Source organism: Sinocyclocheilus grahami, unplaced genomic scaffold (assembly GCF_001515645.1).
Source record: "Sinocyclocheilus grahami isolate Dianchi unplaced genomic scaffold, SAMN03320097.WGS_v1.1 scaffold793.1, whole genome shotgun sequence".
NCBI lineage: Eukaryota > Metazoa > Chordata > Actinopteri > Cypriniformes > Cyprinidae > Sinocyclocheilus > Sinocyclocheilus grahami.
Genome location: NW_015505972.1, coordinates 452000 through 473374, shown reverse-complemented (window position 1 = coordinate 473374; position 21375 = coordinate 452000). Strand labels below are relative to the sequence as shown.

The 21375-nt window shown below is 37.8% G+C and overlaps 1 protein-coding gene across 1 annotated transcript in view; it reads left to right on the top strand.

The window, feature by feature from the left end:
• Positions 1-21375, top strand: part of LOC107561803 (calsyntenin-2-like) — a 73381-nt gene that overhangs the window by 11583 nt on the left and 40423 nt on the right. Inside the window, exons 4-7 of the mRNA XM_016246298.1 lie at positions 4840-4989; positions 9889-10074; positions 12839-13096; positions 14765-14886. Coding sequence (XP_016101784.1) covers positions 4840-4989; positions 9889-10074; positions 12839-13096; positions 14765-14886 — 716 coding nt within the window. The remainder of the gene's footprint in view (positions 1-4839; positions 4990-9888; positions 10075-12838; positions 13097-14764; positions 14887-21375) is intronic.

Here is a 21375-nt window from a genome sequence, read left to right as displayed (position 1 = left end):
CCCGTCTCTCCGCTGTGGTTGTCTGCCTCCCTCTCATGTTCTCTGGTGGGATGTCAGCTGTCTCAAAGAGCTGCGGTCTCTTTTAGGGGCTCACGTCGAACTCAGAGCTCCTGTCTCATTGACTTCCTCTTGCTGCTTTGGGCCCTGCCAGCATCTGCAATGCGACTGGCATTGACATTGCTTGGTTAGTGCCAGGAGTGATGCATGGGCCACCCGAGTGGATTTTGTTCTGAGGGCTTTTGGCTCCATCATTTACTGTGGATCAGAGGGCAGAGTGAGTTATTAAATACAACAGGCCCACTGGCACTGTGTTCTCCGGTCCAGAGAGAGGAGGAGGGGACGATAGAGAATGAGATCAGGAGAGAGATAGGAAAACTACAGTGAGAATGCTAAATAGTTTGAATACAGAAACATGCACTAATGACGTTAGGTAGGAGGGAGGATGGTTGGTTTGTGTTGTTGGCGGTACCACATGATTCATTTTGAAACCTGAGGTAATTTACTAAAGATCTTCTACGAGATTTCAAAACCCTTGTTTTTGCACACCCAAGAATGTTGTTTCAAGCATAGAGACAGTGCGAATGAAACGAGACACAAAGAGACAATATTTGACACATCCATTCTTTTTGAATGGAATTTGTTGAGAGAAAAGGAGAGTGTATGAATAGGAAGTGTACGAATAGGAGTGTGCGAATAGGAAGATAGACAGAAATAATAAAAACAGAAAAAGAGAGGGAATTTGAAAAATAAGAGATTAAATTGAATAAGATTGAATTTACACCATCAGCAGCATTAAAATGCTGGAGGCCATTAAACGTGTGTTCTTTGTTCTTTATGCTTTTATTCTGAAAGAACAGAAATTCAAACACACGCTGAGGCGCATGCTTAAAGTTTCCGTCAGAAGTGTCATGCCTATTCAAACTGAGGCACGCGCCCCCTCAAATTTATGGTATTATGATATTATGATAATTATGGTGCGTCATTTATTTTAGATAAAGAAAAGTGTGACAGAATTCACTAAGTCTAAATCATTCCCATCTAATTGTACATTTCACATATTATTTGATTTTAACAGAAAATTCTATTAGCAATCCACATGACTTTTTTACTGTGGAACACAAAAGAAGACATTTCAAAGCATGTTTAAACCATTTTTGCCTATACAATAAAAGTTTATGGGGTTCAAAACAACATTGGACCCCATTAACTTTCATTGTATGGATAAAAACATTGAGGGTTATTTAAAAATATAATTTTTGTTCCACAAAAGAGAGCCATAAAAGTTTATGATTACATAAGAGTGAGTAAATGACAGTTTTCAGTATTCATTTTTATATAAAATATCATTCATATATTAAAAGAAGGTATTTGAACCTAGAAATTATACAGTTTAATACTTGTAATTTAGAGGAAGGGTTAGCACTGCTTTTTACCCGGGGTTATGAAACCCTGCTCTGGAGAACCACTTTTGCACTGTCAACCCTGAATTGTGCTGCCAGACTTATACAGTGAGAAATTATACGGTGTTTGAATATTGTTGCTTGATGCTTGGCAACAGACAACCAATCGTGTGCCTCATATTCACTTGCCTTTGGACATTCACAGCAACACGGCACATTGTATAAACAGTTGTTTCATCATTTAAGAGCAAACATGTTAAATAGTTACAGAAAACATGACAACTGGAATGAAGAAGAGACTATTTTATTCTTATGTTTATAGTCCGAAATGTCCTTTCAGGAAAAATTTGTAAGCAATGTATACAAGGCTGCAATGCTAGAGGCGTTATGTAAACGGGTCACATGCTGCAATTGTCCAATCAACTGACACCACAAATATGCAAATAAAAACATTAACCCGGGGTTTAGGCATGTACAGCATGAAACATCAGCTTATGAATGGCCAGGATTAATTTTTAACCCCGGGTAAATTATGAGCAACGCGAAACATGGAACATTCTGTTTACCCAGGGTTTAGAATGACCCGGGGGTAACTATTTCAAGTGTGAAAAGCTCTCAAGTGACCCAGGACAGCCCTTTGTGACCCCTAAAAAAAAAAAAAATTCCATGATGCCCCAGTTTGAACTGCATATGTAAAAACGTAGGCAAGTTAAGGGTCTCACACACTTGCATTCACCGTCTCGCCCTCTTTGTCTCATATTCTGTTGTCATACTCTTGTTTTTATCTGTGCTGCACAGACAGAGGCCCATTGATAACTCCCTGGAGGAGAACTGTTCCTTTTAAAACTCCCCTGCTCTTAATCATGCCGCCTGACATTAGCTGCTGTAATCAGCTCTAACAACTGTCACACACACACACACGCACGCACGCACGCACACACACCCCTCCTCCTTCGTTTGTTGAAGTATGGCTTTGAGGGTTTTTCAAGCCACACTTTAGCTTTGTGGTTCTGAGGATTGATGCAGACTTGGTCTGGGAGCCCAGAGCGACTGACCTCTATTCCTCATTGCTGTCTCCTTGACAGCACGGCTGGTCTCATTGAAATGCAGCCAGCAGGTAAAAATAACCACAGGCCCACAGACGTGTGAGAGCATCAAATCACTAGCTGCTAGTTCAGCCTCATATGAACTCTGTCACCATGGAGTGCATTTGGACTCATCGCCATACACCAAACATCAACCTCAAAGCCACCTATAGCAACTGTGGGCACTAAATGCTAAATTACACACATCAGCCCTGTGACAGAAAAAGCACTCATTACTCAAATGACAGGTACCTGGTAGAGGATTCATGTCATTATGGTTCTTTAACCTGGAGCTCTGCAAGTGTACAGTCTGTGGGTTACTGACTTTTTTTCAACCAACAGTGCCAGTCTGGCACTTCTTGAGCTGCTGACCAGGAAGCAGGGGCGTAGCCATCATTTCAAAAGTGGGGGGGACGGAATGTCTAGTGTTATACCTGTTTTTTCCCTTGTCTAATTGACAGGTTTTATTTTTAATCGTACCTTTTTTGCTTTATATGCTTTATGCTTATATTATTATATATGATTATAAAACAGAAGAAAGAGAGAAAGAAACAAAGAGAAAGAAAAAGAGAAAGAAAGAGAAAGAGAGAAATACAACAGCATGTCACTGAGACAGCACCCTTAAAAGGACATCTTTGTACATTATTTATTGGATACAGCGCGAGACCGCGGATGCGAGCTAGGGCGTGTCATGACGTGACAGAGTGACTGATTGCCATGGAAACGTGAACGTCATGTATAGACTATCTTCTCTTTTAATTTTAAATCATTCTGCATTTATATACATCGCTCCATTAAAACCTCAACATGTCGTAAACACAACTCTCCAATAAAAAAGTGCGGGGGACGAATTTACTTTTTATAAAAAGTGGGGGGGACATGTCCCCCGCGTCCCCCGCGTAATCTACGCCCCTGCCAGGAAGAATACTCCTCTCTAAAAAAGCTTCTAGAGCATGGTCTGGCTTTTCAGAATGTACCTTTAACTCTTGGCTGATGAAGAATGACTCATACAACAATGTCAGATCTGTACATCGTGTCTGTGCAGAGGTTCATGTTGGTAGTAATTGATTGTGTTATATATGTCTTTATTGAAGGAAAGTGCATCCTACTTAGTGGAAGCAGAACCAGCTTCCAAGTATATATAACATGTTTGTTCGTTACTGTACATCAACGCAATAGTTTGTGGGTGTCTCGCTTGCTCAGCGCGTGATCTAAAACATAGTGTTTTAATCAAAAGCTGATCAAGAGTTGATCGAGAGCTTTTCTTACCAGTTAGCACTATGCCAAACTGTTAGCTTCATGTGTCATTTGACTACTTTTATCTTCAGTAATATCATGTGAACACTATTGTGTGACTGTTTAAAAGTTTTGGCTCTGTAAGACTTTTTTTAATATATATATTTCAAATAAGTGCTGTTCTTGTGAACTTTTCTGTTCATCAAGAAACCCGAAAAAAGTGTCATGGTTTTCACAAAAATATTAAGCAGCAACTCTTTTCAACATTGATGATATAATAATAAATGTTTATTATGCACCAATTCAGCTAATTAGAATGAAGGATCATGTGACACTTCAGACTGGAGAAATGGCGGCTGAAAATTCAGCTTTGCCGTAAATGGGAATAAATTACATTTAATATATTTTGAATTACAATAATATTTTACAATATTACTATTTTATTGTATTTTTTTTATCAAATAAATGCAGCCTTGGTAAGCATAAGATACTTAAAACATCAGAAAATAATACCAACCCTAATCTTTAGAATAGTAGTGTAGAGCAGTATTCATTGATTTTTAATCAGTACCCATAAAAGTTGGAATGCTTTGTAGAAAAGGTGGATACAATTTTCAGTGACACCAGAAATACAAATACCATTTGCTTTCTCCATAAAAGAACAGAAGAACATTCAAAGTACAAATTCAACATTTGTAGTTTTATTAGCCATATATCCCACTTACATTATTTTATTAGCCATGAATGCAGATAATAAACCATTATAAAGCCTTGTGAAATGCTAAATATAGAGATTAGATGTAATTGTATCTATCTAATTAGCAGCACTAGAAACAGTCTTGCAGATATAATCCGTAATTGCTGAAACAGGGACACTTAGACTGTTGATATTACTTTTGTGATTGAAAACATTTGGCCAGAGCCATTGTAAGGGAGCTTAATTATTGTTTAAAAGCATATGTTGGTGTAGTATCTCAGTCTGGCAGCTGTAACAATTACAAATTGTTCTCTTAAGTTTTACTTTCCACATTCCACTTAGTGTGTCTTTAATTTTATTTGCAAATTGTCTCACATATAATGGGTTTGTTTTTCTCTCTTACATTTATTCTTCTCTCCAGGCAACATCAGGAACACAGAGCGACTGAGCTATGACAAACAGCAGCACTACAAAATCATGGTGACCGCTTACGATTGTGGCCAGAAAAGGGCGACAGAAAGTGTCTCGGTTCACATTGACGTCAAACCAGTGTGCAAGCCTGGCTGGCAAGGTCAGTGGATACCTCACACTGTTGCCTTAACTTTTACTGTTGCTCCATTCCTGGCTTCCTTCATTCAAATTAGCTGCTTATTCTGATCAAATCTTTTGCAAGCAGCGTACTGTATGTATTGCTACTATTTTGTCATTGTAATGTAGATGTTTATTGCAATTCCTTGCAAATTCAGTGTGTGTATAAAAAAAAGAGAGATATTTGAAAGGATCATGCGGCAGTGCTAACAGACAGCTTTCTCCAGAAATGATTGACTTTTTTAGTTCTTTCAAGACCACATCAGCTAATTCCATTTTCATTTTTAAATGTGTTATTTGTGTTGGGGAGGTCCTAGAAAATAGTAATTTTCTAGAAGGGGTGCCACTGAAATGTTCACAGGAAGAAAGAGCAAAATAGATAGTCATTTTAATTTATATATATCTTGATATTCAAAGAAAAACATTCTCTATTTTCTTAACTTTCTCTAATCTCTAACAGTCCCTGTCGATTCTCAGGTCAGCTTTTTTTTACTTAAAGCAATCGTTCACCCAAATTCTGTCATCATTTACTCAATAAAGTCATTCTAAATCTGTATGACTTCTTTCTTCTGCAGAACACAAAAGCAGATATTTTGAAGAATGTGCCATCTGCTTTTGGCCAGACAATAATAGTTAAGAAGGGTTAAAACAATTGTATGAAAACATATAAAAATAATGAAGCATTTTTCAAAATGTCTTCTTGATGACAATGGCGACACAATTGTAATTCTGAATCTGAATCTGAAGAGTTGACCTGATTCACTCAAAAGATCTGATTCAAAAGAATGCTATGTTAATAAATCGGACATCACTACTTCTCATGAACATTCCAAAAAGAATTTGGGTGGATGTCAGGATTTTTGGTGACTTAAATTGCAAACTCAAGTTTCTGTCTCTGTCTTACATTCACCCACAACCTCCATCCACAAAATGGCCAGTATTGTGACTCCGTGGAGTAGTCTGTCCTCAGTGACCTCTGATCCCTTGTTCTGTTCTCCTCTCATCTGTGGCATACACTGTTAGTGGTCTTCACTAGACAGATCGATATCCGTGGACTCCCTCTTCTCACAGGGACTGCACAGCAGCTTCAGCCTACAGCTCGTCCACACACACTCACACTGACCTCTCTGAAAGAGCCCGGTATTCCTTTAATATCTTATGCCTACATGACAGGGTCAACGATACATTTTACATATGCTGTGGCAATGGATTTGTTTTAAACAGTCAGTAGGCAGAGCTTTCAACATCATTAAATCAGAGAAAAAGACAAGGCAGCTTTTTTCACAGTTTACCTTCTTTCACACATCGATTGAGGCGTGGAAAATATGTGCAGATGAATTCAATTCACAGGCTTCAGTAGAGCCATTAAAAAGCGGATGTCAGGGACTGGAGAGACAGACGCCTAATCACTGTCATCTAAAATTGTGTTTAGAGCATGAAAAGAGCGGAAAAAAGCTATCATTCTCTCTTCAGCCAGGAAGAGTTAGACATACCCAAGTCCTTCTGAGAGGAAACAATGTAGCTAATTCAATCGTAACAAAAGTCAAATTTGTAAAACATTCAGCAGCTGTTTGTGTATGGTGTGCACAATTTAAATACATCTCAAGACTTTGCATTATAGGGATATTTTTACAAAATTTTAAATGTATCCTCATATTGTTCCAAACCTGTATGACCTTCTTCAGTGGAACACGAAAAAAGAAATTGTAAAGAATTTGAACTCTGCTTTTGTAACCAGGGGTTGTCAAATTCCCAAAAGCAAAATTGAATTAATTTAAATATATATTTATTCTTTTATACATTTAATGCAATGTATCCATTATAATTTATTCTTTATTAATAATTGTATGGATGAGTAGCATGACAAATTTTTCCACACTTCTCTGTTTGTGTTCCATTGAATAAAATTAAAGGAATTGTTCACCCAAAAATTCACATTTACTGAAAATGTACTCGCCCTCAGGCCATGAGACCACAAGATGTAGATGAGTTTGTTTCTTCATTCAGAAACAAGTTTTGGGGAAATTTAGCATTACATCTCTTGCTCACTAGTGAATTCTCTGCAGTGAATGGGTGCCGTCAGAATTGGAGTTCAAAGATCACAGTAATCCATAAGCAATCCACACAACTCCAGTCCATCAATCAATGTATTGTGAAGTGAAAAGCTTCATGTTTGTAAGAAACAAATCCGTCATTAAGACATTTTAGCTTTAAACCGTTGCTTCTGGCGCTATAATCCATAATAATGCTTCCATAATAACGATCCCATGTTGTCCTCTCACATTAAAATCCACAGACATATTTTTTCAGAACTGTTTTGGACTGTTTTCACTTGTAAACGGTACATGATTTGTGAATTTTTCTGTCCTGATTCAGACGAGATTACTAGAGATTACTAGAAATATTATTATGGATAGAGGACTTGATGGATTTGTTGATTACAAACATGCAGCTTTTTCCTTCACAAGATGTTAATTGATGGACTGGAGTTGGTTGGATTACTTTTGTATTATTGTGATGTTTTTATCAGCTGTTTGGACTCTCATTTTGACGGCACCCATTCACTGCAAAGGATCCACTGGTGAGCAAGTGATGTAATGCTAAATTTTTCCACATCTCTTCTGATGAAAAAAGAAGCTCGTCTACATCTCGGATGGCCTGAGGGTGAGTCGTTTTTCAGAAAATTTTCGTTTTGGGGTGAACGATTTTATTCAATAGTGGTTTGAGGGTGAGTAAATGATCTCCGAAATTATTTTTTTAGTGAACTCTCCCTTTAAGAGACAGATTGTCTCCATTACAAAATTCTCAGTTTTTAATTGGAGGCAATTTTGCCAATTTAACTTTAATCCCAGGTGTTGCCACACATCTTGTCGCTGTATTTTGTCTTCCTTCCTGCACACTTGTCAAAGTGACAGCACAGAGAGTGTGAACCTGTTCTGAGAACAGTATCCCGATTGAACCAATTAGAGGGACTCTATTTCACCTGTTTCTTAAGACAATTTGGTGTGAGGTGACATGGATTTAGATGAGTTATTACCTGTTGAGAGGTACACAGCTCTATGCCAAAAAGAGACTTATTCTATGAAAGGGCAGCTTCCAGTCTAAGCAAGCTAAAATGTCAGACTTGAGCGCATTAGCCACAAATCTTGTAAATCCTCAGCTCTTTTGCAATACAGTTTTCATGTAGGGGTTTTGGCAGTGATACAGTTCACCGATGCATGTCTGTTTGATTCAGGGTAATTTGGTTTCCTCATGCACAATGTATCAAAGTTTGTGTTCACAAGAACTTTTAAATCACTCCTGTTCTGTCTCTCTTTCTTACTTCTTTTCAGAGTCAGCAAAGATTTATTGACACGATTATTTGCATTTAGAATATTGACAAAGCTTGTCTAAACTAAATGATTTTAGCAAATGGCTGCAATATAACAAAGAGTGAAAAATTTAAGGGGGTCTGAATACTTTCCGTACCCACTGTATATATATATATATATGCCAATTCTTTTTCTCTCTCCTCAAGCACTCCTAGTTTGTCCCAGGGTTACTGCTGTTTCTGAGGCGCAGTTATCACCTAAAGCATGATAGGGCCTTAAGATGTGTTGACAGTTGCTGGCAGGCTCCCACGCCCAGAGAATAAGCAGTCATTGGCTGAGAGATTGCATGGCCTGTGTTGTCAGTGTGATTCATAAGAAGTGAGATGGACGTGAGGACTGAGTGACGATCATGACAGGCACCACAGAGGTGAAGGCAGAGGACGCTTCCCGCTTGCATAAGCGTGTAATTGGGCAGCCTCTCTTTGTCTCTGGTCAAATCCTATCTGTCAACACTGATCTCTCCATCTCTCTGTCCAGCGGCCCATCTTGCTGAGCCATCCAAGATCTGCTCAGTTTATCTGGGGCAGAATGGCTAACTTAGGTATTAATGAGGAACTTTTTTTAAGACCTTTCCCTCAAAAAGAGGTAGAGATGGAGGCCTGTGGTACTGTACTGTCGCCCCATTTTATCCACAGTAGTGCCAATGAATAATGTAATAAGATATTCAGTTAGGGAAACGGGCTGAGGGAGTATCTTTCAGCTGAGGTGAATACAAAGAACTCGGTTCTCTGAATTATACAGAAAGAGTCCATAAAGGCCAGCAAGGAAGAGTGAGATGTTTTATCTTTAGGGTTATTCTTACTCTAAGCTTCATGTTTTATAAAGCACACAAGTAATGTATAATGTAACATGCATGAACACATACTAAAGCACATAGTGATGTGCCAGCCTTGACCAATAGGATAACATGTGTCTTTTTTCCTTTGACCTTGCTGTTTGCTTTTAACCATAGCGTTCAGCATGATTGGTGAAGATACCTCTTCACGTTTGTACTAAAAGATAAAAAGGATACAGCTCAGATGTAAATCTGCTATGTGGCGACAACAGATGCTGTAGCGACAGCAGAACTCTGATATGAAGGCAAATAGACTGTGTGTCAAAGCGATGATGGAAAGAAGTTGTGTAATTAATAATAAAGGTGGGAACAGAAGTATTATAACGGAGAACAAGTTCAATAAATACAGAGTATTTTAAATATTTTTTTGTGATAATAATAACAATAGTAATTAGTATTATCATTATTATTATTAAGCAATAAACAATTAACCAAATAATATAGTTACAAATACATAAATAAACCATATTATGTGATTAATTAGCCTAATTGTGAGCTGTTTGAATCAAGGAGGTCTGTAGTACCTGAGAAAGCCCTTTTGTTAGCATTTGTATACTATATTTATATTTAAATTTATTTATATATATTTTTGTATATGTACATGTATATTTATAGATTACAGATTTTAGATCTGTAACTCTATGACTCCGGTTTCTAACGTGTGTTTTTCTCCCAGGTTGGAACAAGCGTGTGGATTATGAACCTGGAACAGGCAGCAAGCAGCTATTTTCCAAGATGCACCTGGAGACCTGTGATGGCCCTTTATCTTCAGTGCGAGCCATGGTGGAACTACAGACCAGCCATATTGGGAAGGGCTGTGACAGAGAGACCTATTCTGAGAAGTCTCTGCAAAAGCTCTGCGGTAAAGACAACTTCAGCAAAAATCTTTTATCAGTCAATCCAGAACTTAATGAGTTTAATTCACAAATGTTCACATACTACAGGAATATGCAAAACAATTTGCTAGGCAATATGGATGCACAATATAATAGAATGTGTAATTTACGATTCAAAATTGGGCATGTAACAGTGGATAATGGATATTTAATTGTGCATGCACATTTTCCCTATTTTCTTCCAAAAGAGGACGATATCTGCTTCGTCATGCCTGGAGCTGATCTGTGCTGGTCGCTGAGGAAATACATCATCTCTGCGCTGTCGATCGCCGGATCGGCTTTCACCGTGGACGGGCCCGGGGTCCAGCCCGGGGTCGTCACATGTGGTTACCGCAAGCCCACCTGCCGCCGCTCACTCAAGCCGGCCTCCCCTCACTCTAGGCCTCCAGCCTCCGCTCACTCAAAGCTGCCGTGTGTGACGCTTGTGAAAGCGAAACTACTTTGTTTGGCCCTCCAAAAGAGGACACGACTAGAAATCAGTGGTTAAGTTGTATTTACAACGCTGTTCCAGAACAGTTCAACCCAAATATTCCGATGTGTGCAGCACATTTTATGGAGGACTGTTTCCTGATCCTGGTAGAGTAGACTACAATGCCGGCTGTTCTGACTCACAGACTGTAAGTAACATTTACGTTTTTTTTATATTTAAAGAATTTGCCACTGACGATTCAAATGCGAGTTTTGAGCAGTGTAGAGTAGCGTTTGTAGTTTGTCATTTCTCAGATCACAAATGCAGACATGGTTTTATGTTTACGTGGCGTGATGCAATGCAATGCGTAAAAAGACAGTATAAGTCATCCATAATTATGTCCCAACTGGATGCAACAAATGGGTTTATAATGGGTTTTAATGTTTTTGTCTCGTCGCTCTGGCCAGGACAAGGCATCACAATATGGCAAGGCGGCGTAACATTTCCGTCACACACTTGGAGGTATTCGGCCGATCACAACGCACTGGATAGCTGGCCAATCAGAGCACACCTCGCTTTTCAGACCCATGAGCTTTGTAAAAATCGAAGCGTTTCAGAAAAGCGGGGCATAGAGGAGAAACTATAATGTACAGTATGTGGAAAATGTGTTTTTTGAACCTTAAACCGCAAATACATTTTATTACACCAAATACACAAAATAATGTTCTTTTTAGCAACAACATATGACCCCTTTAATGTTTATTTTAAATATATTTTGACAAAATTGTTTAGAATTTTAATATCCACCATTTATCATTGACTCTTATTTATCATTTATCAGAAAATAATCACTGGCTTATGAGTATGGGAAAGCATTTTAAAATCAGTTCACCCCTCAATTCACCTAACCATATCTCAAGATTATTCCAAATATTGCATGATCAACACACTTTTAAATGGGTCATAAAAATTGTCATGTATCTCAATAAATCAGTCATTTTAATCTGATGAAAGACTCTTTGAAAATGATGCATTATGAAGTCAGAGCCACTCTGGCACATGATTGTGGAGTGATTAAAGCACTGACTGATTTGTGAAGCATTAAGTGTGTTGATCTTTTTACCGTCTTGGCTCTCTCTCAGTAATCATCGTTTCCCCTGTTGATGTCAGTCACTTTTTCCCAAACACTTTGTACAGTTAACAGAAATAAGTGTTTATTGTTTGAAATTTTGAAGTGTTTCTGAAACAGACATCAAAGTTGCTAACCAAATATTTTTTCAAAAGCACACCCGAATAATTTAGATAAGTGTATGTTTTATGGAAATCTCAAAGTCCCAGTGTAACAAAGTGTGCAACCTTGAAATGCTGACAGTTTAGTCTGGACTGGATATTTGATGACAAGAGCCACCACTGAGGTGCATGTAGCGCTAGAAATTACTTGTGTAATGTAATCTCATTGACATGTACCTTTACGGTATTTCTGGAAATGGAAGAGCTCAGACACTCACTTGGAGTCTGGTGGTGAATTTATTGTCCAATATCGATTGGCAGAAATAAATATTGCATAGCTTAAAAGCAGTGCCACTGCCATATTCTCTCTCGCTTCTGTCTCTCTTTGGGCCTGTTGCGAAGTGAGTGATGTGGAGCTGTGGAATGAGAACACGTTGCTCTGACATCGCCGCTGCTCATCGCTCATTCTGTCCCTCTGTGCTGGCCGTCCTGTCACCCCTGAGTGAGGAAAAAAGATTCAATTTCCTCCAGTACTCCCAAATAAAACATGCATAGAGAGGCATGGGAGCGTGGGAGGGAGGGAGGACGACAGGAAGCTAATCAAAGATTGATAGGTGGCACTGCTCTTGCATATTTAGGGCATCCATGCTAGACTTGTCCTCAAAGCGAGTGTGAACACAATTAGTTATATCTCAAAGTTTCTTATATTTCCTTTTTAAAGGAATAGTTCACATATTCATAATATATGCTTCCTAACTGATGAGGAAGCCATACTTAAACTCTTTTAAATTGCACGATCACCCTAGCTTACCGTGCCAGAGTGTTGCTAGGCCACATCCAACAGCAATGAGTTTTATAATGAGACGTTTGCTTTCAGCAAAGACATTTCAGTCAGGTTTGAATGTGGGTCTTGGAACCAAATGTTACTTGCTTTTCATCTCTAATTTGATTTGAAGTGTGCTGTATGCACAGTATATTTGAATGCCAGGGAAACTAACATGATTTTAACTCTTTATGACAGACAGCTTGTAATTTTTCATCGCTGCCTCTTGCAGTAACCTGAACTAACCTCTGTGCTTTTATCTCGGCAGGAGCAGCCTCGGGCAGCACAGACCTTCTCCCGGCGCCTAGCGCTTCCACCAATTGGACGGCTTCCTTGCTGACAGACAATGGCCGAGACAGCGACCTCATCTTCAGATTTGATGGACGACAGGCAGCCAATATCCCAGAGTGGGTCGTGCCACAGAACCTGACAGATCAGTTTACCATAGCAACATGGATGAAGCACGGGCCAAGTCCTGGACTGAGAGCCGAGAAGGAGACATTGCTGTGTAATTCTGATAAAACTGGTGAGCTATGGTGACTCAGTAGGCATGTCTTAAACCTTTAAGAGGGGCAGGGTCTCTCTCTATATACAGTATATGCTTCGTTTTTGTTTTTTGCAAATAGTGCTAAGATATTTTAGAATACGTCTACAGTTTCCTCACCTGGTGATCAAAACACAGTTTGGTAGAATTAAAGAGAAGTTTTATCAGTACCAGACGATGCCCAGCAGCATTAGGGAGAGAGATTAAGACTATGGATTAGATCTGGATTAAAGAGTGGTTCAGAACACAATTCCCTGGAGGTTAAAGGGAAACTTTTGTCAGGAAGAAATGCAGCGTGACTGTCAGCGGCCAGTTCTCTGAGACCGAGTGACTCTGATGGGGGCCGACTGCTTGGCAGGGCTCTTTCGAGTTCATTGATCCCAGGAGTCATGTTGAGTGGGTGTGAGACTTAATCAATTCAACGTGCACTAAAAGCAGTCGCACGAGAGACATCGGGCAGGGGCGCAGAGGCAGCGTTGAGTTGAGTGGAGAGGGGCACCATGTGGAGGAGACTTGGCAGCCACCTTGATCAATGAGAGCTTTCTGAGAAAGCGTGAAAGCAGTCCAGTCTTACTTAGAGTGAGGGAGAGTGAAACGTGTCAGTAACACAGAAGAAACCACTTTAACATGAGTCTCAGATTGAATGGCAGCTCTCTCATGCGCATCCTGTTAGGACCTAGCATTGTTACAAGATGACATTTAGTTTTGAATGAAGCTGAAAAGTAAAAAACAGGTAATACAAGCAGCCTGACAAAATATGACATTTTTCCTGATACCATTAAGCAGATAGCTATTTAAATGAATAAATAAACAAAAATTGCTTGGAATGGTAGAAGTGAATTTAGGTATTGCAACATTATAATGTACTGTACAATATGAAAAATGGATATTGATTTTGAGATTTGCTAAAGGTTAACTTTAAACAGTGTTATTAAGTTATTAGTGCTTTTAAATATCAACGTAAAGTAAGCATTAGATGATGGCAGTGGTAACCCCAAAAAATAGAAACATAATATACATGTTACATAATATAATATATAATTAGTTTTCAGCTGCCATTACTTACACTAAAAAGAAAATAATCTTATTATTATCAATGTTGTGCTGAACAGTTGAAACCATGATACTTTTTTAGGATTATCTGATGAACAGAAAGTTCAAAATAACAGCATTTATTTGAATTATTTTTTAGTAATGATGTTAGACTTGCATATGATTTGTCAATTCATTAATTCTTTCAATGAGTAAAAAGTGCACATTTTAAGCTGTCAGTCAGTCCATCCCTGACTGGAATGATTTCCTTTAGACTTTCTGCAGAACCACGGTATCCGTTCATTTCTCTCTGTGTCAAGTCTTACCTCCTTGTTTGTAGTGTAATTTTTTATGACTCAGACTTGTATAACAGTCTGGAGTTTTTCTAACATGACTATGCAGTTCAGACAAACTCTCAGAGCAAGGCATGGAAATCTATAAATGTACAGTAAATCTTTAATCAACATGACGTTCTTGCTTTGCCAACCATTGTGAGTGATTTGTAGAAAAGTTATTTTACAGTTCTAAAAAAAACAACAACATATCACTTATTTGCCCTGTCTTGCAGTATTTTTTGACGCGTTTACATTAAGGCTTTTCTGTGTTTTCTTTTTGCAGAGATGAACAGGCATCATTACTCTTTGTATGTCCATAACTGCCGTCTGGTGTTTCTTCTGAGGCGAGACTTTATTCAGCTGGACTCCTTCAGGCCAGCAGAGTTCCACTGGAGACTGGAACAGGTGAGGAGCCCCCAGGGCACCCATCACACATGCACATCAGCATCACAACCAGCCCTCTGATAAACAGGACGGGGAAAATGCCACACGGATTGGGCTCCATTTATAGTAATCACATGTGAAGTGAAGTTTGCTCTGTATAATTTTCAATTACCTACTTTTGAATTATTCATTATCTGTGTGACTGATTTTTCCATTGCGTCAAGTGATCTGTCACTGGTAAAATTATTATTATCAGAAGGACAAATTGGAAAGCTGACAAAAAATGCCGGGCATGCATGTTTTCTCTCCCAGTGCTTATTTGGCTCATAATCCGGCTTGTTTGTGTTCGGAAACACCTTAATTTTCTCAAATTTTCAGCATTTCCCTTGGCGAATGTTGAGTGCAGACTAATCTTTTGATTGAGAGCACTAAATGGACTTTATATTTGTGTCACCGTGCCTCTCAACGCTTGCCAAGGGGAACAGAGAGCCCAGGTGAGACACGTGTAATCAGTATGAAAAGGTCTCCACAGTAATGACCTCTTGCAGGGAACATAATGATAGTCCTTTGCCCACACCAGTCCTTAACAGCAAATTACAAGCACATACACATTCTCACATCCAGATGTGCACTAGCACAAGTGCAGCATCTCTGATCTTTCTGAGCTGCTGTTAATGTATGTGTATCTATTGAATAAACACCCCGTATATATGTCGATGAAAGACATTTTTGTCCTTTCCAAATGCACAGAACAGGTCGTTGGCTGAGAGGACTTTGATCAATAGTCCAGATCAATTACTGTAAGTAGGACTCTGGAGTTCAGGTTTTGATCATAGTCCAGAAGCTTATGTGCGCCACAATTTTTTTTGCAGATGTTTTGATTAGCCAAACTAAGATGTGAGAAATTTGGCTGCGTGAGTAATATTACATTTGTTTTCTCACTGTGGCAGTTGTCTAGCGTAGTGGTGAAAGATTTGGGATGGTATCAGAAATCTCATACATTTGAGTCCCTCATAGGACGAGACATGAGCTTTGGCTGTTGTGCCCTTGAGCGAGGCACTTAACCTCAGGTCACTCCAGGAAAATTGACCCTGTAAAGGGTGATTTGCAGTGACAAAGCAATTGGAAGTCATTGACTTTTAGCTGCCATTGGAGGCAACATGAACAACAGAGACTCTTAGCGATACTAAAGTTCAACGTTATCCAAATATTCTGTGATGTGATGTGTTTTGCCTCATGATACACTTTAGCTGTTACTTGCTACTAGCAACCAACAGAACAGCTACTTGGCAACCATGTTTAATCTCTGTGGTTGGTCTATTTACATGTAAGTCAGTCACAGTTTCTTCCTGTCCAGATTGGTGGTTCTTGGCCAGAATAATGGTTTGGCTACAAAACGACAACAAAACAGGGCATACAAATATGATATTGTTTTACTAGGTAAGATCAATTAACTTTAAAAATATTAATATATATATATATATTTTTTTATATTAATATCTTTAAGAAACCTATATACACTACAGTTTTAAGTTTTGGTTCTGTACGTTTTTATTTATTTATTTATTTTGTTTATTTTTTATTTTTTAAAGAAATTAGTACTTTTATTCAACATTAAATTCATCAAAAGTGATAGATGTTTATAATGTTACAAATAATTTCTGTTTTCAACTTTCTCTTCATCAAAGAAACCTGACAAAAATGTATCACTGTTTCCACAAAAATATTAAGCATTTCAACTGTTTTTAACATTGATAATAATTAGAAATGTTTCTTGAGCACCAAATCAGCATATTAGGATTTCTGAAGGATCATGTGACATTAAAGTCTGGAGTAATGACTGCTGAAAAATCAGCTTTGTAATCACAGGAATAAATTACATTTTAAAATACAGTTAAATAGACAGTTATATTAAATTGTAGTAGGGGTGCTCCGATTGATCGCTTTGGGTAGTTTGATCAGTGGTCTCTATGAAGGCCGAACTCATTGACCGATCTCAGACTGACAACATGCCTGCCGTGAGAGGTTTGGCATGACATGCAGCTCTATCGTCTCAATCTCTGTCCGGCGCAGGTAAAATCATTATAATGCTGAAGGTGAGGTACAATTCATATTTCTTTATTAAATAACTTACAAAGTCATTTGAAAACTTTCTGTGAGACATAATTTCACAAACAGTGTGAGTGAATCACCGCACGCTCTCTCTCTTTCCTTCTCAAAATGTGCGAATGGCTTCCAATCACCACATCGCATCTGCACTATAAGCGAGCTGCACAGTTGACACAGGAATTGTCACTTGCACAATCGAGGCAGTGTCGCATCGTCACTAAAGCTTATAATTTGCTTTTCTTTTTAAGTCTTGCCAGTGTTTAAACCATTAAGCACTTGCACTCTCCTAGAGACGGCGCGCTCATGCACACTCAAAGCGCACACACATAAGGCCGCCACACATACAGCTCACAAAATCAGGCTTGTGCTGTGTGTAAGCTACTGTGCAGCTATTGCCCCATCGTAAAAACAAAAATGCACTGCATGATCAAATAATTAGGTGAGATACTTGTATATTTTTGATCCCCCCCCCTATTTTTGATTTGGAGCACCCTTAAATTATAATAATATTTCACAATATTATTTCCTGTTTTACTGTATTTACAAAAGCGTAGTATAACAAACTCATGTGCATTCCTATTTTTTATGTATTTTAAGTTTATATATGTCATAATTTGTGTGTTTTTAACCAGCATATAATTATTCCAGGGAGGCGTAGAGTCCATGTTGACTGCAATTATTGTGACAATAAACAAGAAGCTCAGTTTGACAACTGGTTCTGCCTCAGTGTTCTTGACGGCTATACTTAGTTTATTACAGGTCAGAGGGAAAATGAGCTCCTTTCAAAGCTTCAGCTCCTTTTCTGTGGTCAGGCAGAACTCAGCCAGGTGATGAGGAACACAAGTAAACAATATTAGGTCAGTAGAAAGGCTGCCATGAAACAATGTCAGCTGAAGGAACCACGCTTTTACCTACAATCCTGTCAACATCCACCACTTGAAACTGCAGAGAAAAAAGACTCCATACAGCTGCTGGTTTGTGTTTTACCGATATGCTGTGATATTCTCTGTGTCTTTTTTGTACATTTATCTTTCGTGACCACTTTGTTGATTTTTGTTGGGAAGAGTATTTCTTTGCATCTGATATCTGCTTGCAAATGAAAGCGTGCGAAAATGAAGAGAGTGTGAGAGAAGGTGTGAATGTGCTTGTTTACACTTCAGTGCATTTTCTCTCTTCCTGTTTTCCCTGCCATGTACCTCTTCTCCAGCATAGTTTGATAATGGTGTCTCTCCAGTTTGGAGGCAGTAAACAGAATATGCTTGCCTTGATCTCAGAGCACAGCACAGCTCTCTTCCCGACATAAGACACATCTGCTTTTCTTTCTTTTCCCTCTGCCCTCCCTTTGACTACTTGCCACTGATACCTAAACAACAGATTATCCTGTTGTAAATGATGCCATAGTTAGTTTGGCTTTTATCTTTAATCCCAACAAACAAAGTTTCGACTCTTCTGCATAATGTCTTATCCACTTTTCAGCTTGTTTGGGCCAAGCGCAACCTATTTAGATAGGAAAAAATAAAAAAAGCGACCAGTGTGATGTTGTTGTTGTTTGGTGACATTTAGGGGTAAGTTAATATAAAATCTTTGAATTTCATTGTACTGCACTGCTTTTAATGTCATCAGACAGAGATTTTATTTAGAACGTTTTCTTAAGGATGTAAAATGTCAATAGGAAAACTTACAGAATTTTTATTCCAAGTAATAATTATTATTATTTTTGAAAGAAAGAAAAAATTATTGTATTCTGCAAGGATGCATAATGCTACAGAATATTTATTTTTCAAGAAAGGTAAGCTTTGCCATCAAAGGAATTAATGACATTTTAAAATATATTAAAATAGAAAACAGCTATTGTAAATTGTAATAATGTTTCATTATATTACTATTTTACTATATTTTGATTAAATATAAAAGCAGTCTTGGTGAACATAAGAGACTTAAAAAATAATTTAAATCTTCTCAACCCCACACTTTTGAATGGTTGTGTAAATCACTTATCCCAACTTTTTATCCCTTGCCTTCTTTTTAATGTTCATTATGTACACCGTTAGACTTTTTATTGTATTTTTGTGGTAACTTACTGGCAGCACTATTGCCAGTAAGTTACTGTAACTACCCCTTAACAGTAGCTTATCGCAAATTCATTTTACAGTATAATGCCCTTACCGCAATTTCATTTTACAGTATGTTGGCCTTACCGCAATTTCATTTTACAGTATAATGCCCTTACCGCAATTTAATTTTACAGTATGATGGCCTTACCGCAACTTAATTTTACAGTACTATATCCTTATATCCTTACTGTAACTTAGTTTTACAGTATAATATTACAGTAATTTATTTGATAAAACCTTTGAATATTTTACATGAATCCCATTGAATTTAATAAATTCCAAATAAGTGACCTGATTCCATGTACAACAGTATATGTTTTATTCACTGTCACTATTAAATACATCCATTACTTATGTATTGTGCTTTATTCTGGAACATTACACACACACAAAATTGAGAACTGAATTCATAACACCAAATCAAAGCAGAGATCATGACAATATTGCAACAAAAAGAAATATGGCAACAAGCATCCTAGTTGGTCTTGGCTGTATGGCCTCCTTAACCACTGACAGCTATAAATATATTTTATTTTTTAATAATTTTAAAAAATGCATTTATTTCACCACACTTGTGCTTACCCAGACATTATACTGAGAATGCAGATTCATGTTTTTCATCTGCAGAACAATTTACAGTAGCACTACTGCTTTTGAGCAAACAGTAAAGTACCGCAAATTCACATATACAGTAAATGACTGTAAATGGCAACTCCATTAATTGCCTGAATGTACAATCACATTAAAGAGTAACTTTATGGTCCTTTAAACTTAAAGTTTGAACTTTTTTTGGAAGTGTTTTAAAGTATCTTTTTAGTTGTGACAGCTCTTGATCCAAGGAATATCAGTGTGTATCAGCTACTGTAACATTTGTATTGTTTGAAAATATTAGAGCAAAACAGGCTTTTGAGTCGATCTAGAAGTACTCTTGAAGATACAGGATTATAACCAAAATGAATACTAAATCAAGGTACATTAATGGCTGTCATCAAATTCTCTGAAATATTTTAATAATACAATTAAATCGTATGGAAACTGGAATCAGAATAAGAGAATAAGAATAATTGTGAATCAAACTGAATTGAATCAAGATCAGAAATGAATTAAGAGCTTGTGAATCAAATGGAATTATGTAATCTCTATCAATCCCCAGCCCAACATATGAGTGATCATGTAAAAAATAAAAACTTACAAAGCCAAAGGTGCCGTAATTCTAGGTGACGCTTAAAATAGTCTCTGGGGTGTAGTTGGCTCCTGCTGACAAAAGAAAAAGGGAGGAAAAGAGGAAACATCAGAGAGATATTGCATATCTCAGGTGTGGGATGCTTGATCATAGATCTAGAATGACTGCTAGATTGATCACTTACAAAATCAGATTACAATCAACACTGAAAAAAGAGAGAAGAGAATATATACAATAACATGTAAAAAAATAATTAATATGAAACTTAAAAGTGCTGTATGTAGGATTGACACCGAGTGGTTGAACTAGGTATTGCAGTCCAAATTCAAAATATCGGAGAGGGTTTTTTTCACCCGGCCCCTCCTCCTCAGACTTCACGCACACGCAGGTTGCCAGATTGACGACACCAACAGGAACGAGCGCACTTGACGATGAATGAAATGAAAAATGCAGTGTTCCCCGCCAACTGGCAACCCGGAGTGCCGAAATACAATTCTAAGGATATTCAAAAAAGAATAACTGACTGTAGCATTGTTTTTCAGATAAACAAGTATGTTAACTTAGCATGTTTCTTAAATATCTGCAAACATATTATGGTATTTTTATGCTTTAGTAGAGTCAAAAACTTAAATACAGCACCTTTAAGAGAACACTGACTTTGATGAGACCTTGCTTCTATTAACAAACAAGAAGCCATAATAAACAATGCATTTTCTTTCTTGAATTAATTGATTATAATTTTACTTGAATATATATTTTTTCCTCTGGTATATGCACTGGTGTAAATGTTTCATTTACGAGAGAGAGCGTGCGACATATAGGCCTACCCATCTCGCACGTGAGATAGAACGTGCACGCGAGAGAGAGAGAGAGCGAGAGAGCGCTCGTGCTATTTCAAATGACATCACACACATTTAACGGCATTCATTTAACTGAGGAGTAAAATATACCATAACTAGCAGTAAAAAGGTCGAAAAATAATTGTTCGTGTAAATACTACACATCTATACTGGAAAGGTCAGTATAGTCACTATAATAGTCAGTTGCAGGACAATTGAATGAGTTTCATGAAAGCGGCAGTTTTTGAGGAAAACAAACTTTTCC